The sequence below is a fragment of the Dermacentor albipictus genome, chromosome 3, assembly GCF_038994185.2.
Source record: "Dermacentor albipictus isolate Rhodes 1998 colony chromosome 3, USDA_Dalb.pri_finalv2, whole genome shotgun sequence".
NCBI classification, from domain to species: Eukaryota; Metazoa; Arthropoda; class Arachnida; order Ixodida; family Ixodidae; genus Dermacentor; species Dermacentor albipictus.
Window position 1 is genome coordinate 26,403,422 of NC_091823.1, and position 17,223 is coordinate 26,420,644.

At 43.6% G+C, this 17,223-nt stretch overlaps 1 protein-coding gene and 1 long non-coding RNA gene across 2 annotated transcripts in view; one reads left to right on the forward strand and one right to left on the reverse strand.

Annotated features, from left to right (window-relative positions):
* Positions 1-17,223, reverse strand: part of LOC139057307 (uncharacterized) — a 376,778-nt gene that overhangs the window by 97,235 nt on the left and 262,320 nt on the right. The gene's annotated exons all lie outside the window — the stretch shown is intronic.
* LOC139057304 (cell adhesion molecule Dscam1-like) overlaps positions 1-17,223 on the forward strand; it is a 160,674-nt gene that overhangs the window by 1,784 nt on the left and 141,667 nt on the right. The window contains exon 2 of the mRNA XM_070535256.1: positions 10,444-10,667. Coding sequence (XP_070391357.1) covers positions 10,634-10,667 — 34 coding nt within the window. The 5' untranslated portion in view covers positions 10,444-10,633. The remainder of the gene's footprint in view (positions 1-10,443; positions 10,668-17,223) is intronic.

The window sequence follows — 17,223 nt, forward strand, 5'->3', positions numbered from 1 at the left end:
TAGATATTGTCATTATTACGTAAAATTGTCACACACTCCGACGGAGAGATGTTTTTTTCATCTGAGAGTTTCGTACTCCACTGGAGCAATAATTGGCTGTAGCATCCGAAACGGAATTCTGTCTCACGTTCAAAAGAAAATATTTCGATGAATATGCGTACCAATGCCTATTCTAATCCCTCTTTCTTTCTAATGCAATGAAATCTTTAAACATATCTTAATGAAAACGACTGTGCCTCATTCATCTGTGCGACTAGTGCAGAGTACAGTACGCATGCGCATTACGTAAACAAAACATTATTTCCCCTTCCTTTCTGTCACAGTTGGCGCTATCCGAGCAGTATCTCGTCCCCCCTCACGCATGACGGTGAATTCGTGCTGACAGCTGCGGCAGTTCGCGCAATTTTGCACTGAACAAATGCGCGTTGAGGGCCCTGGTATAAAACATGACGCATTCCTCACACCTTCTGCGCATTCATCTACTTATCCGCGCACAACGTCTATAAATCGGCAGCCGGTATTTTGCCACCTTATAAAGCTTTGCAGTAAAAATATTATTAAACATGCATGGCAGCATAGAGACAGAGAACAAACATGTTTTTACCAGCCCTAATTCGGGTATTCTGCTAACTTTGACGTGCATACCGTTACAATAAACTTAATTCTCCAACGCACAGAAGATTCTCTTACGCACGCAAGGCATTCCACGCAACAAAGGCTAAACTCGATTTACATATAACTGCTTCATGAAAACGAGCCAAACAAAAATATGTTTATCGTGACGAGAACCTGGTACACAACGCAGTGCCAACGTATAAAGCACGACTATTCATGAACGTAGTTGGGAGCAACCTATCCCGAAATAGCGAGCCATTCTATACTGGCTATGCATTTCAAGCAGCCACCTTTCGTGTAGCGCCTGCAGGCATTGAAACGCATCCGTTATTCGTGGGTGCTATCGTAAGTTCCAGGAAGCCGACGGGCATTTCCCTTTTGCACTCTCAGAGCAAACGCCGCTGAAAAGCTAAAATATGGCCTCGGAAGTTTTGTGTGATAACAAGACGCCTTTCATTCTGCAAGACCGAGTGCACAGGGTAGCGAGGCAAGCTGCAAATAAGTTTGAAAAAAAAAACGCTTCCAGGAAGTAAAAGATATCTCACACATCCTCATGCTACAACCAAGGCACTGTGATGCGATATAATTATTAAGGTTGGCTAACCCAGCCTTTGATTACGTTGCCTCCAGGAATGGTTCGTGTTCCAAGCTAAATTGAAACACTATCGAGGACATATATCATTCATTGGTATCAGGTTCAGCCCACTCGCAGTTTTCATTACATCAACAACGTGATCGGCCCTCTTTACTTGGCATCGACACCAGCTATAGAAATCACTGAATGTCCTGTGCAATGTGTTCACGCTAAAAAATAATCTTCTAATTCAAAAGATCTTCCAAAGATGACGGCTGATGTTGGTGCATGGGTTGACAAAAATAGTGGCTATTCGTGATGAGCTCATCTGAGGAACGGGCAAAGTTTTTTGGCAGCATGATACAAATTCAGAAGTGATGGCCGCCGTCTTGCAAATACACGTAAAGAAACGAAATGATAACGTTACAGACAACGAAGTTTGATCAATCTGCCACAATAAAGCGCAATCAGTGCATCAAAAAACGACAAGACCGAATCAAAAATGGCCTTAAGAATGCATGAAGAATGGAAACAAGGTGCACGAGAAACGAGAAGATGAACATTACCACAAAGTGAGAATAATTAAACTGAAGCCAACTGCCTTATCTCAAGTGTCACCCGAACACAGACAGAAAAGCACTCGGACAATCCGGATAGTCGCCACAGACGACTCCAAGGAGTGGAGCCTACCACGAGATTTAGACTACTGCCGAAAATTCAACGCAGCTGTGCCAGTCTCTAGCGCAGACAGACTGGAGGTGGCGTTTACTCACGGGTACGTGCACCACATGCAGCGCATCGATTCTCCAGGCTGTGAGCTGTGCAATGTGAACGAGACTATAAGGTCATGTACTGTGTGACAGCCGTCAGAACGCGAAAGAATGTCAAAAATTGAACAATGTACTTACGTGCCTCGGCAGCCCGCCGCTGTCGGAGGACGTTATGTTGGGCCCTTGGTCGTACGTTAAACCAAGTTTTAAGGCAATCCCGGTCTTACTTGTTTCTTTTTAAAGCACGGGCCTGGACTGTAGGCTTTAAGCAGTCCAAATTGTTTACTATATGCTTTACATTTTTCCTCATCATCGTCACCCATCATGCGCCTTTTTCTTCCCTCTTTCTTTCCCTTTACACCTTCCCCCAACGCAGAGTAGCTGGCTAGAGGAATGTACCTCAGGCAGACCTCTCTGCATTTCGTATCATTAAACTTTCTTTCTCTTTAATTAGGTTGAAGGAAAGCAGCAACACAATGCAAAAAGGGGACATAGTCGTCATAATTGATACCAGGGCAGTTATCTTTAGAGAACTCTATTGGGTACCTTGTAATCACACAGGTAAAAAAGGCCTATAGACGTTACTGACAAGTAAGGCTTTATGTTATGTGGTAAATGAGTTACTTATGTTCATGCACATAAGAATCGCAGTAACTTTCCAGGTAAACAGTCAGGTTTATTAACGGTCTCATCTGATACTGCTGGAGCCATTATGATACACATTGAGCACATTTTATTCTGCACTAAGGTGATTTAAGAAATATTAATGCATTACCTACACAGAAACTGTAATGAACGCTTACTGAGACACGGAGAGATATGAAAACAAAAATTAGGACTATTTGATTTGTGAACCAAATTATGTTACTGCGCAACCTGCGGCCGTTGAGTAGCCATAGGAAGAGTGAAAGCAATCACTAATATGATGCAAATATATGACATTTCATAGAATATAGAAAGGCATTTGGTTCAGTAAAAATAGCAGAAGTCATGGATGCATTGCGTAATCTTGCGTCAATATCTTGGGAAATATCTACAAAGATTCCACAGCCACTTTGATTCTCCACAATAACAGTAGAAAGCTGTTTATCTAGAAAAGAGTCAGGCAAAGAGACACAATCTCTCCAATGCTAGTCACTGCATTTTTGGAAGAAATATTGAAGCTATCAGGCTGGGAAATATAGGAGTAAGGATCGACGGCGAATATTTCAGCAACCTTCAGTTTGCAGATGACATTGTCCTGTTCAGCAACACTGGGGACGAAGTACAACAAAAGACTTAGGATTTTAACCGAGAAAAGGTAAGAGTGGGGCTGAAGATTAATATGCAGAAGACAAAGGTAATGTTAAATAGCCTTGTAAGGCAGCAATAATTCAGGATCGCCAGTCAGCATCTAGAGCCGGCACAGGAGTACGTTTATCCAGCTCACTTTCAGGGGACCCTGACCATGAGAAAGAAAATTGCAGAATAAAAATATGTTGGCGTCCATAGGGCAGGCATTACCAAATGCTGACTAGGAGCTTACCACTTTCGTAAAAAAGAAACGTGTACGATAATTGCATCCTACCGGTGCTAACATAAGGGACAGAAACTTAGAGGTTAACAACAAAGATCGAGAAGTTATTGGCGGCGCAAAGAACGATGGAACGATATATGTTAGGCGTAACGTTGAGACACAGGAAGCGAACGGTTATGGATCAGAGAGCAAACAGGGATAGAAGATGTGCTGGTCAACATCAGTATAATCAAAATGGAGCTTGGGAGGCCATTTATAGCATAGTGCAGATGACAAGTGAATCAGCAGAGTTACGGGATGGGTGCCAAGGGAAGAGAAGCGCAGCTAAAGACGGCAGAAAATTAGGTGAGGCGATGAAGTTCGGAAATTCGCAGTTGCAAGTTGGAATCGGCTAGCGCAAGACAGAGGTAACTAGAGATTGCAGGAAGAGGCCTTCGTCCTGCAGTGGACACGATTGGCAGTGGGGGATGATCATGATGATATGGCATTGAAAATTAAATTATCCATGGAAGAATTTCGGCGTTTCTCAACAAGGGTCGCCGAGCGTACTTCAGTGACGAACGCGCTGCGCAACCAGTCAGCTCGGGTGGATTAGAAACGCGACACAAAGCGACGACGATTGACCGCAGTACCTTTTCCTTCAGACGCCACAAAACTCTCAAGTGACAGCCATTCGTCTTAAAGAGCGTTTGGCGCTCGCAATTCGGTAGTGCAACAGCACTACCGAAGACTTTCTTCGCTTTAGCGGCGAAAGTCCGAGAACAAAGACGGAAGAAGGCATCAAACATCGCCTTCGTCCTTGTTACATCGCTGCGTCCTCATCTGTCACTGTGCATTCGCCATATTTGGAGTTTGCATTTCCTATATATATAGCTTGTGGGCGATGTAGTGCATACACAGAAAAGTAGCACGACAATAAAGCTGTTACCTTTGTGGTGGATAAGCAAACATTACATGAGATTACACTATGCATTGTGCGAAAGTAAACATTCATGATTATATTGCGCTTAGTGTTACACTGACGAACATAAGGAACAGGACGCGGACGTACGTGGCGCAAGGCTGAAAGTAACTAACTGAAACTAAACTGAAAGTAAATAATATTGTTCGCATCGCATTAGTTGCAAATCATTTAATTGACCACGTCTGGAAAGGTTCGCTTAACATAGACTGCAACATGTGCGTTGGATATGTATATTTATTGTTATTGCTGTTGTTGCCGTGGGGATATTTTTGTAGCGTTCATTGGTGGCGTTCGCTGTAATATCGTATGGAACAGAGCTTTTGACCACCACACCTATAGTGGATAGTACATAAGGTGATAGGCATTCGTCGACTCGTTATATGTGTCCTGCTTTGAGCTATGTCAGACGATGACGTAGTTTCCGCGAAACGTAAGTGTGCGGAATACCTCTAGAAAAAGTTCCGGTAGAACATATTTCGTAACATTTTTCACCGCTAATGCAATTATCATTGAATCAATGTAACGGCATACACCGTGTTGCCAATGCCGAAACGTGCATTACAGACGGGCTCCTCTCACACGCTTCCCACTGCCCCATCTGGTGGCGCGGCTGCGAAGCCTAAGAATGGCACGAGTTCGATTCCACCGACGATCAGAAAATTTTTAAAAGATTTTTTTGTTTGCCATTGAAAAGCGGCACATACGTTACTAAACAAATGTTACTAAGCGCCACATACGTTGCGAGAGTTAGCGTCAAAAAGTTTATTAAAGAGCAGTAGCACATACCCAGTGGCACATAGCCAGTGACCTAAGTTGTCGGTGAAATTGTTAGGTACACAGATATAAAGCCAGGCAGAGAGACAGATAAATGGGACAAAGACAAGCAAATACATGATGAGCCTCCCGAAAATGCCTCAAGTACTCTAAAAATTCTAATTGAATTAAAACCACTTTTCTGGTAAAACGTTGTTGCGGAAATCACCTGAAAAGGGCGAGAGAGAAAAAGGAAAGAAAGAAAGAAAGAAAGAAAGAAAGAAAGAAAGAAAGAAAGAAAGAAAGAAAGAAAGAAAGAAAGAAAGAAAGAAAGAAAGAAAGAAAGAAAGAAAGAAAGAAAGAAAGAAAGAAAGAAAGAAAGAAGCATTAACCAGAATGAAGGAGTTTTCTGACATCAGGCACAAAGTTACAGGGGCAATGTTGAAACAGCCCGAGGTACCTAATCACCGTGGAAACATTGAGTGAGTGAGTGAGTGAGTGAGTGAGTGAGTGAGTGAGTGAGTGAGTGAGTGAGTGAGTGAGTGAGTGAGTGAGTGAGTGAGTGAGTGAGTGAGTGAGTGAGTGAGTGAGTGAGTGAGTGAGTGAGTGAGTGAGTGAGTGAGTGAGTGAGTGAGTGAGTGAGTGAGTGAGTGAGACAAAATGAAGTGACGAGTTAACGTACACGATTTCTGCATTGTCAGTGTAACATGCTTTATTTGTCACTCCGGCCGACGTCCAGATTTACAGCACAGAGGAAAAAAAGCGTTCTTATGACGGCGTGTACAAAAAGGGCGTTTGCAGCAGTTGTTGGAATCAATAACTCACAACCACTGACTCAATATTCTACAGCTAATATTTAATCTATGGTTTCCTACGCATGACACCAACACTATTATTTCCTGCCTTAGTAAAATTACTTTAATCTCACAAGCAACAATACTTGTTGCCGACTGTTATAGCGCAACCTCGTTACCTTTTTGTAACTTCTTTCCATCAGTTTGTGTACTCTTAGTCATCCGATTCTCCCAGGCAAGCGGTCGTTATGCTCCCTTTGGGGGCGATATCAAGCGTGTCTCCAACGTTTTGTTTGTGTTTTATTTGTTTTCTTGCTTGCTTTTTTTCTTCTTTCTTGTCTATTAATATAAGCCTTATTATCCGTAAGAACCGCTTGCTGGTTATCGCTTCAGCACTGCGCCGTCAGTTCATAGATTAGCCCAACTTACTGAAAAGAGTAACGAGATATAACAGACGAACTACAGGGAGCCAATTTGCGTAAAAGCGGGCATCCATCCATGGCGGCTCGCGTAATCCCCTTAATTGATATTAAGTAGCTATAGCGGATGCATTGAGTTGTGAACGGGAAAGCGTTCTATTTTGCGCTAAAGATTAAAAAAAAACACTTCTATGGTTTATGCATTCGCGGAGCTTCGTGTTCGCATTGCGTGTAGGCGAAAGGCAAAATGCAATCAGGGGAAGTTAACGTCCTGGTACTTGCGCCAAGCGTGACCGAACCAAAGTCAACAGCAGCGCTGGCAAAAGTTGTTCGCAGTCCCGAGATTAATGGCTCAACGCCGCGCCATGTTCGTAGGCATCCGTGGGGCATTAACACGTTTAATGCTGGACCACTGATGACGCTCGAAACATTTACTAGCCTGTTCTATAAAAGACCGAGTTTGTTTCCCTGGAAGCGAAATCTTATGGCGGCTACCTGAATTTGTGATGCTTGATTTCTTATTTAAGTATCCGTACAGGCCGCTTCGGATCGCTGCATAAGCTCCTGTCTGCGCCCGTGCAGCGCCCATGCTGCGCTTCAGAAGAGAGTACAATTTTAGCCGTTTGTAGCAATGGCTGCTTTTTGTTGCTATTGTTCTTGTTGTTTTAACTAGGCTAGATGCGATTTTGGAACCCTCGTCTGTTCCGGCTACGACTTTTGCGCTTAAGTTGGCCAAGAAAAGGAGATCGCTACGGCTGTAATAAAATACAGAAGACAAGAACGAACGAAAATACTCGTTTAGTGCGAAATTGCAGCCGTTGCTGTAAACATGAAGCGAATGCTAAATCGATATTTCCTGGAAAGTTTTAGCCACTCGCGTCTCCATTGGCAGTCCGCTGAGGAGTGATGCCTTGGAACGTTTTCTTCGTGAGTGAATTTTACAGGGCTTCAAGCTTTACTTAACCAAATGCCTAGCGAAATGGCGACAGTTATAGCCTCTCCTAGTATCCTAAGATACAGAATAAAACAGGTATTTTCATCGCGTGTGAAAACCCACGTCGTTCTTGTGAATGCCAGGGTGTGTCGTCTTCGATGGGAACAGCTTAATGACCTTACCTTTAATTTTGTGCCTACTTGAGTACCAGCAGTGTTCTACGCGTTCTAGCCACAGGTTGGAACTTACTGATATGAAAACGAATAGCCTTTCTTTTCTTTACTCTTAAGCCTGTTTTCGTTCTTGGTGAGTGAATGAGTTCTTTTACTCACTCACCCGCGCACACGCGCGCAGAGTAGCTGGAAGCCACGTTCACTCGTAAGCTCTGGGCACGTTCTTTGACGAGCGCAGACTATTACACTTCTATAGAGATACCCTCGCTATCCATCTATACGCTACCACTACAAATGTGCTGGTTGGCGACTCCGAGTTATGCGGATTTAGCGAATTAAACGATGAACACTACCTAAATATCACCAATACAACAAATTTGCGCCGTAAAGCAACCCATTCCTTTATTGCAGCGAATAGCTGTCCTAAAGCGTTCGGCAATTTGCTTACATTGACAATCATCGTCGATGGTTTCTGGACAAATTTCTTTTATGTATTATACGAGGCGCATAGAGTATTTACTAACTATCTTGGGAAAACTGAGAGCGAAACCGACTTATATTTTGGCGGAAGTGCTTCGAAGTTGATGTCCGATGTGCGCGCAAAGTCTAACGCGTGCACTTTGGTTTTAATTGCGACGTGATATCAGCGTCATATGCATGTTTTTCTGGTGGTGTGATAAAATTAAATGTGGGCAAAACTTTAAACTTGCACGAACAGGGGTTCACGTCACGAGTCATGTACAAGCGGCTTTTGAAATTTGGTTTCAAACAAGAACACATATTTTCCCCGTAACAATGTATATATATATATATATATATATATATATATATATATATATATATATATATATATATATATATATATATAGTCTTTGTAATACAACCGAAAAGCGTACCTTGGCTAGAAACAGGGCAGTGATTCTGCAACATTACGCAAAACTCTGCTGTGTTTGTGCTTTTATTTTAATGAAGTTGTATGGACAAGTTTCCCTGTCTTTGTTCTTCTCAAATAACGCTAAGTGATTCTTTGATAGGCAAGCTGGTCGCACTAGGCCTCTATTGCTCAAGTTACAAATCAAGTGTGCTAGTGTTCCACATCGCATTCACCGATAAGGACTTGCGCCGGGCCCTTCGTGGCAGGCTTGTGGACACTGCAGCGAAACGCTTGAGCACTATTACTTAGTTCGCTTAACTTTCAACAGCTGTCGCTGCGTGCTGCTGAACAAGTTCAAGCAACTTAATTCTTCTCGAACTGCGCTTAACGATATCTTGTTTCCGAAAGACCGCGCTTCAATACAGTATGAGGCTTACAAAAACCTATTCTTGTCAACCGCGAGGCTAGAATCTCTACTGCACTGATCGTACTCCGCGTGTGACTGTTAGATGCATTCCTCGTCCTTCTTATTTTTCTGCTGCATTTTCTTCATTTTTTCTGTCACCTTCGAGTGGGTTGGCGAGGCGTCTTTTTTAGCCTGCTTCATATTTTCTCTCACTCTTCGTGGTGTTTACATAAGTAAACATAAATTATAATTATAACAATAAAGGTATGAGAGGTGTCATGGCGCAAGAGCCGGCGATGCGTGTTAGCCACAGGCCTGGCATACTATTCCAAGCGAGACGGTAAAGGATGAAAGAAAGGGAGTGTGATAAAAACAAAAACAGAGCCCCTACACATACGCGCGCGCAAGATGCACTAACATAAAGGTTATTTAGAGAGTTTTGTTGAGGCCAGCAGCTAGCAGGAATATTATAAGCGCCCTAGTGGGGCGCAGTTGATATCATTGACGTTGTCATGGTAACGAGGTTCCTTAGCTGAAGTCGCATGTCGTGTCGCAAGTTCAAAGCGTTCTTGAATACAGCCGGCATATGCACAAAGCCCATTGTACCCTCAAATGGCTTGTAAGAAAATGAAAACAGGGCGATTGTGATCGCTTGCAGATTATCAGCAAATGAGGCCTGACGATGACAAAATGTATTTACGAATGAAAAAAAAAAGATTAAAAGAAACTTGTAGCATTTCAGCCTCGGATTGGCCTCCTCGTGCAAAACCACGCACGACATAAAGTAGAATCTTGAAACAGAACGGACAGACTCCCATCGCATACCGTGTGCCTTCCTTAACCTAAACCTAAACGAAAATGTCAAGTCGAGCGAGATTGAAAGATTATGCTTCTGCAATTAGGAATTCATCGTTCGTAACAAAAACAGAGTTTTTGTGAGCGACAAAATTACAAAAATGCAAATTCAGAATGGAGCCTCCTGTTGTGAACTATGGTAGCTCTCATATGTGACGTCATCTGCGTGATTATCTGAGAGCGGCTTATGTCCTGCCAAGGCGAGGAGCCCAACTTTCCGTGATTGCAACCGCCGAGGCGACAACCATCTTCGCTCGCTCGGGTCAGAGAAACTCAGGTCCGCTATCCTGAACCCAAGCAGAGCCGCAGAACGACTCACGCAAGCAAAACAATTTCAACCGATAAGCAGTACGCTTTGTCACATAGCTAAATAGAGAATTTCTAAAGGACCTAAAAGCATCATAGAGGGAGGTCACGTGGTGATTTCGTCAACTCCTCACTTTTGGCATGGGCGGTTCAAATTGAGGAGCAGCAGCGAGACCTTGAGCGTCAATTTTCTACGCCTCAGAATTATATATTGGCACACAGAAAATGACACAGACTTCTAGACGTGCACTCTATCAACCTAGCTTGACGTAATATTTCCCTTTAGTTTCCCTTTCAGCTACATCAAATAAAAAGAAAGTATTCGTATTAGCAACTGATTTTTTATGATGAGCGCTGCCAGTTTAGCCGAAAATCACTTGCAGAGAGGGACGATTCCAGGTTTAAAAAGAGCGAAGCTCATTTGCAGCGCGCAAATATGCAAGAAATCGCTCCTCTTCACCGGTGAACACTGAGTGTATTTTATGCGCAGGACGTTTATGCTGGGCATCGACGTTCGGCCAATACGGCCAGATCGCCCGTAGCAACGGTGCCAACGGCAGCTGGAATATTGGCAACACTGGCAACATCCGCAGCAGCAGTGAGCGAGAAGACGGATTGTGTGTGCCTATGGATGTGACTGACAAGCCGGCGAGTGCCGCATTGGACAGAAGACGCACGCCATGCTCTCCGTGCCATACCTGCTCTCTTTCGCCGGTGAGTGTCGTGTTTCCAACAACTTTGCATCGAAGGCCTAATCAGTGGTTGCGCATTGTCGTTCAGAGCTTCAGGGCCCCGTATTCGCACAAAGCTTTAGCGCTAGACTTGTTCGTAAGAGGAAATTTCAGTCAAATTTGATGCTGGGCATATTAATATCGAAAGTAGCCGCCCAATGGCAAAGCACACTTTCGAACGAAGAGCTTCACGAGTTCGGCGCCAAAGCTTTATTCCAAACAATTCGTTGTGATCTTTCATTCGAAAAGTTGTTGCGAACGACTTGAAAATGCCTGAAATCCCTTTACGACATAAAAACAGCCAGCACATAGGCAGGGAAACAGTTCATTTCTCCTGAAGATAGCGTAAAAATTATGGGGTCTTACATGCCAAAAACACGACCTGAGTACGAGGCACGCCGTAGTGGGGGACTCCCAATTAATTTTGACGACTTGGGGTTCTTTAACATGCACCTAAATCCAAGTACACGTTTTTTTTTTTCATTCCGCCTCCATCAAAATGTTGCCGCAGTAGCCGGGATTTGATCCCGCGACCTCATAGTTAGCAGCGAAACACCAAAGGTACAAAGCACCCGAAACGGGTATGAAGATAGCGTACGTCTGATAAAGAGAGTAAAGCGTAATAAAAGTTTCGTTAACGAAAAAGCGTTGATCACATAGCGCTGTGAAGAGACAAAAAATATCGCAGATTACCACAGTATACCAATAACACGCGTACACAGACGCAGTAAGTGTAATAAAAGACAGAATGCCAGAAGGCTGAACGACTATAGCTTCGGTAGGAATGCATCAAGTGTGGAAGCAATCCCGTATTTCAAGAGGAACTGGTTCTGCGCCGATACAGAGACCAAACCTCACGCGATATATTTTGAAGCTTCTGCCATAGTGCGTAAAGGTGATGCATGCAGCAGCGCTTCCTCGATCGCTCTTACTGACAAAGAGTTTAGCTAGCCCGGCTACTAGTCTGACAGTGCATTCTACTTTCATTCTTACGAGTCCACTGCTTAAGCATTTGACATGTGCGTGGTTGGAAGCGCATGATAATTCTCCCTTTCCACAAACCCGATTTTCAAAGGCATATTTGTGTATGAGCATAATATACACAAGTAGTTAGCCAGCGCTAGTCCTGTGTTTCTCCCTTGTCCGTGCTTATTTAGCGCTGTGTTTTCACCGAAAGATTCGTACCAACAACCATACCCTTCAGCATCATTCATACCCTTTTCAGCATCCACAAGTGTTCACGTGCATGCTAACAAGAAAAAAAAGAACAATACGTGGTCTAGGTTTTGTCAATAAAGACTTTGTCATATTTCTCTCTGGTTGATATGAGCACCGGCCACTGAAAGGTCGCATATTACTGAACCAGAGACCAAAGTCTATACTGCAGGATGCTGGAAAGGAACTCAGTGGTCTCGAAGGTATTTCACTGGCCTGGACTATGACAAGAATTGCCAGCCCCGAATTGAACACGCATATATCCTCACATGTATCGCAGGATGTTCCGCCACTTCACGCACAGAGGGCACAACACAGACATTGTACCAACTAAGTACAACCAAAAACACAAAATACAATCTGCGCGAAGTTCTAAGTAACACAATGGTGCGCACGCATCGACGTGCACGCAGACTGCAAACACATACATTATAAACATAGACTGATACACTCACGCATGCACAAACACCCTCAAGCACACATGCTAACACTGCCATGCAGACACAGCCGAGCAACAGCTCTAGTCACCCGCCGCCGTTGCGAAAAGAAAAAGCCACAACCACAAAAAGCCACAGCCACAAATGAAACCTATAGACAGAAGCGCCATGTTGCAACTCAGTAGACCATGTAATTACTGTGTGACTCTGGGACGAGAAATCGACGCGTAACTAGCAAAGTTTGATAGTGTGCGCAGTGAAGTTTGCGAAACAACTTGAACTTCAGCTATAGTCCATAAATAACGTTCCTGACATGCCTGGTTGCCAGTGGTTTAGACCGCGTTTATGTCTCGTTGACTGCGCATGTAGCTTTGCAATAAGTAAATCTAGATAAAATCAACAACATGGTCAGTTCTCTGCGTTTCCCTGTCTCACATCGATTATCGCTCCTTCTACTGTTGGTCCTTCGTTGCTTAGTTAAGCATTATGATTATGGAGCACTGCTACTGCCATAGATTTCTGGGTGCCCCGTTGCACTTTACACTCATCTATGCAACTCACCAAAATGGAACTGCTGAAGACGAGACTCTGCTCGTATGTCCTTTTCTTATCATGTGGCTTCAGACGAAAGAAGAATGTCAATAGCGTCAGGACTTTCCGTCTACTAACGCGAAAGCGCTAAGGAGCCCGTGTCACAAAAAATATGGTATCACCGGCCCGCGTCGGGCGTCGGACGTCGCCTCGACAAAAGGAATTTCGAACCAATTTTTTAACCACGCATTTCCAACCACTTCTCTACCACCAAAGTTGCTCACACCTTGTATTTCATTCTTTACAAAGTTATTACTCGGAAATTTGAGAACGGCAGCCCACAAAGAAATGTAATTAAAAAAAAAAGAAACACTACACAGCGCACGTCTTTTATGTTAGTTCTTCTCAGACTGAATATAAAAAGTGCGAAACAATAACAGGAGATCGATCCACGCAAGAAGCCGTGTTTCTACCAGAAAGCTCGTCTTCGTGCATAGCGTTCGGAGCCAGCGTTTCCTGGTAAACGTTACGGTTACATAAGCTGCAGTTGCCGGGAAGCATGAGAAGCAATAAGGGGTTTTCAAACGCTATCGCGTTCCACTCTTAAAGGCAAAGCTTAAGCGTCCTCCAAATCTTTTGCCGTTGCATCTGAAGCCCGAAAGACTCCGTAATGAAGAACACTTCTTTCTTTCTTTCTTTCTTTCTTTCTTTCTTTCTTTCTTTCTTTCTTTCTTTCTTTCTTTCTTTCTTTCTTTCTTTCTTTCTTTCTTTCTTTCTTTCTTTCTACTTGTGTTTCCATTTCGTGTTCCCTCTTTGTACAGCTACAAGATGTAGCTAACGCAGATTATCGCTACCTAGAGAACAACACTGAAAAGGGACTTTACAAAATGAGCTCGCCTACCTGCCTCTAGCAACGCCAGATACGTGCATTGCTCATGTGTGTTCTTTACACTGTGTTCTCGGTGCTGGCAAAAAGGCCGCCTCAGTCAATACATAGAAATTGCTCCTCGATTGAACAATGGCTTATGACACACTCTCATTTACGTGGAAGTTCAAGCAGGACAACAAAGCTTTTAACACATGAATACAAATAAATAAATAGAAACATACGCACGAAAGTGGCATTCGCTCTATCTCTCCCTCTCTGCGTGTGTTTGTGTTTGCTTTGTGTGCATATGTTTATGCGTGCATGTTTCAAACTTCGTGTTCTAAACCATAAGTTATAAAACTATGGCGAACCATGTGAGTCCCTTTGAGACCCATACCTCTGGCTTATGGCAATGTCGACAGACACCAGTATGAAAGTTTGAGTAGCATCACGTTTATGGCATAGCTGTTATTTCAAGTACGTGAAGCGGATAACGGCTCCAGACTTAGACGAAAATCCATTTTAAGAAACATAGAGCTAGCACTATTAAATTTATAGGGTATGCTCGGCATATCAAGTGTAGTGCGGGCACAAAAGCTAGAATAAATCCATGCCTTTAAATAATTTGCTAATTCCGGGTAAATGTGCAAGAGTGATGTTGGAGACTCAACAACATGCAAGTTCAGAGTTATCAGGCTTATGGAGATCAATGCTGGTACTTGTTGGTACTGGTTATGAAGCTCAAACAAAAATATCCGCGATAAATTTCTCATTTCGAGGCCCTTTCACTGGGCCGAAGAGCATTATCAAGTTTCTGCTACTTGTGTTTTCTTCTATATGCTTGCCGCTTGCCGGTAGAAAAAAAAGTTCGCCTTTCGTGAACTACAGCGTCTTTCAAAGTCAACCATTGTAAACACAACGCCTCTCTTAAAAGAAAGATTATGAAGATCGAAATTTTAGGTTATAAATGCCATCGGAGAGCCTTACGAAATTTTAGAAATGCCGTCCGAACCTTTCGATCACTTTTTTCGAGTAGTAAAACAAATTTTAAATAACTGCTGTTAGAAACGGGCTCAAGGTTTCTTCTCAAAGCTTCCCACACATGCACCGAAGGCCATTTACCCGTATAGTGTGACCATTCAATGTTCAGCAACGTGGCACACTCTGGCGAACTAATTGGTTCATAGCTTTAGACGTTTCATTTAACTGCGCGAATAAGGAAAACACACGAATGAAGCGCACACCACACCCCGAGCGCAGTTTGGTTTGGTTTGGTTTGGTGCCTGTAGTTATAGCACAACCCACTACGGGAGATTGGCCATGAATCGGGCGGCAGTGGGTCGAAAAAGAATAAATACCTAAATAGGTTTTTTTTTTATTGAAAATGGCATATTAAATAAATTCTAATCGTTAATAATAATTTGCACGCTAGTTTCTTAAAATTAGAAGTTATTATTTTTGGTTTCTTGTTGGGGAAAATGAAACAGTAAAATTAGCATGGAAGTCTCCTTGTTTCCATTACAATATTATATATGGCATCACATACGTTCCTATTAAAGTGTCCTAGTGCCGACGCCCCCAGAGACAGAATGATAGGTAGCGTAATGGCCAATCCAAGTTGGCGGAAGGGACCTTCTAGAAGTCTGCACGTTGAACCTACGACACTCTATGCACGTTGAACCTACGACACTCTATAAAAGAATTGATCCATAGTTTTGGGTTCATTGCAGTAAAAACATTTAGGAGAATGTGCCAAACCAGACCTATGGGAATAGAAATTAAGCCGTGGTATTCGGCAACGCATACGCGCAAATGAAACTTCAAATTTTATTGTTGCACACCATCCGCTGTGCCAAGGAAATCTAAGGTGTTGAAAATCGGCGTTATCTAATTTACATGATTTGGCATGTTGTTCTTGAGCGCAGTGGTGTGGTGTGTGTTTCTTTTTTGTGCCCTCATTTTTTTTCACGCAGTTAAAGGAAACGTTTAATTCATCGAGTTAATTGTAAGCAGTCACGTGCTCAATGTCCCCGATGTCGGTTTAAAAGCTGTGGCTACATGCGCGGAGAAGTGAGGCAATCAGACTAAGCCTAGTCTCCACAGGAACCGCAAACCACTATTTAACGAAAACAGAATTTAAAAAAAGACAGGAAAAAAACGCTCCGATATTATAATAAGGAGCACACCCGGCACCACGGCTTCATTGCCTGAACTACTTCCTCCACTGGAATTTAGGTTGCAATTCTGCGAGTTCGCCAATGTCTGCTGCTCCCTCCCCTCCCCCCCCCCCCTTATGTTAATAAGAAGGCGCCAATTAAAATAAATGTTTGTGCACTTGAACCAATACGGAGCTCAAAGAACGACCATTTATAGATATAGAAGCGCATACATTTACCTGCAAAAGTTTATGAACTTGGACATCGCAAAAGAGCTCAAATATATTTCGACTGAAGTATCCAGCCCAATACCGAGCGTTGCCCTGCACAGAACGCGTAAACTTGAGCAGAATGCGCACTTGACGACGCATTTGATTTACGCATTTTATGCATTCCAAAAACGTTCACGTGCGCATAAGCGACTTGAATGTTACAAGTTTGGACTATACCACATTGGATAAAAGATGCAGAAAGAATAGTATTAATGCAACTAACACTCATTGCCAACTTGAGGTGTTTTAATCCTATCTATCTATCTATCTATTATCTATCTATCTATACCTATCCTCTTACGCCGACCCAGTGGCAAAAGTTGTCTACCAGATTGAGCTACTTGGTATATGCGCTCGGGGTCGTGATGCCGTCATAGTCATTCCATCATCGCCATTCCAGCTCCGTCATCCCAATACCCGTCTTGCCGTCGCCATCTCACCCCTTTCGTCATTCCATCAACGCCAATTTTTCTGCGTCATTCTGTCGTAATTATTCGGGGAGAGAGAGAGAGAAAAAAAAATTTATTCGGACCGTCGAGGTGGTTGCTCTTGAGGTCGAGTGGGTGGGGTCCTCATTCCACGACTCCACTGGCCGTGGCTGCTCGACGTACTTGCTGGACGAGAGCTTCTTGTCCCGCCAGGGTATCGCCGGTCAGCTGTACCTCCCACCGCTCAAATGACGTGCTAGGCGTCTTTAAGTGTTGAGGTTTGCCCTCGCACCCCCACGAGATGTGAAAGAGTGTAGGGCGTGTGTCGCCGCACCAGGGGCAGATGCCGCGATATGTATGTGGGAACATTTTACTACCATTCAGCCATGATTGTGGCGACATGGGCGTGTCTAAGGGATCGGCGTTGCGCTAGTTGGCGTTCCATCTGGTGCGTGAACCAGGCGTAAGACGAGGACTAAGAAAGGTCGACCCTACAGCGCATGTGTTGTCGAGCTTTCATGGTCCTCGTCTTGCGCGTTGTTCCCCCTTCCAAGTGGTTATGTCATCGTCGTCATTGTGTGGTCGTCAGATATCCGCTATCATGCATCTGTCGTCATACTATTGCCATCGTG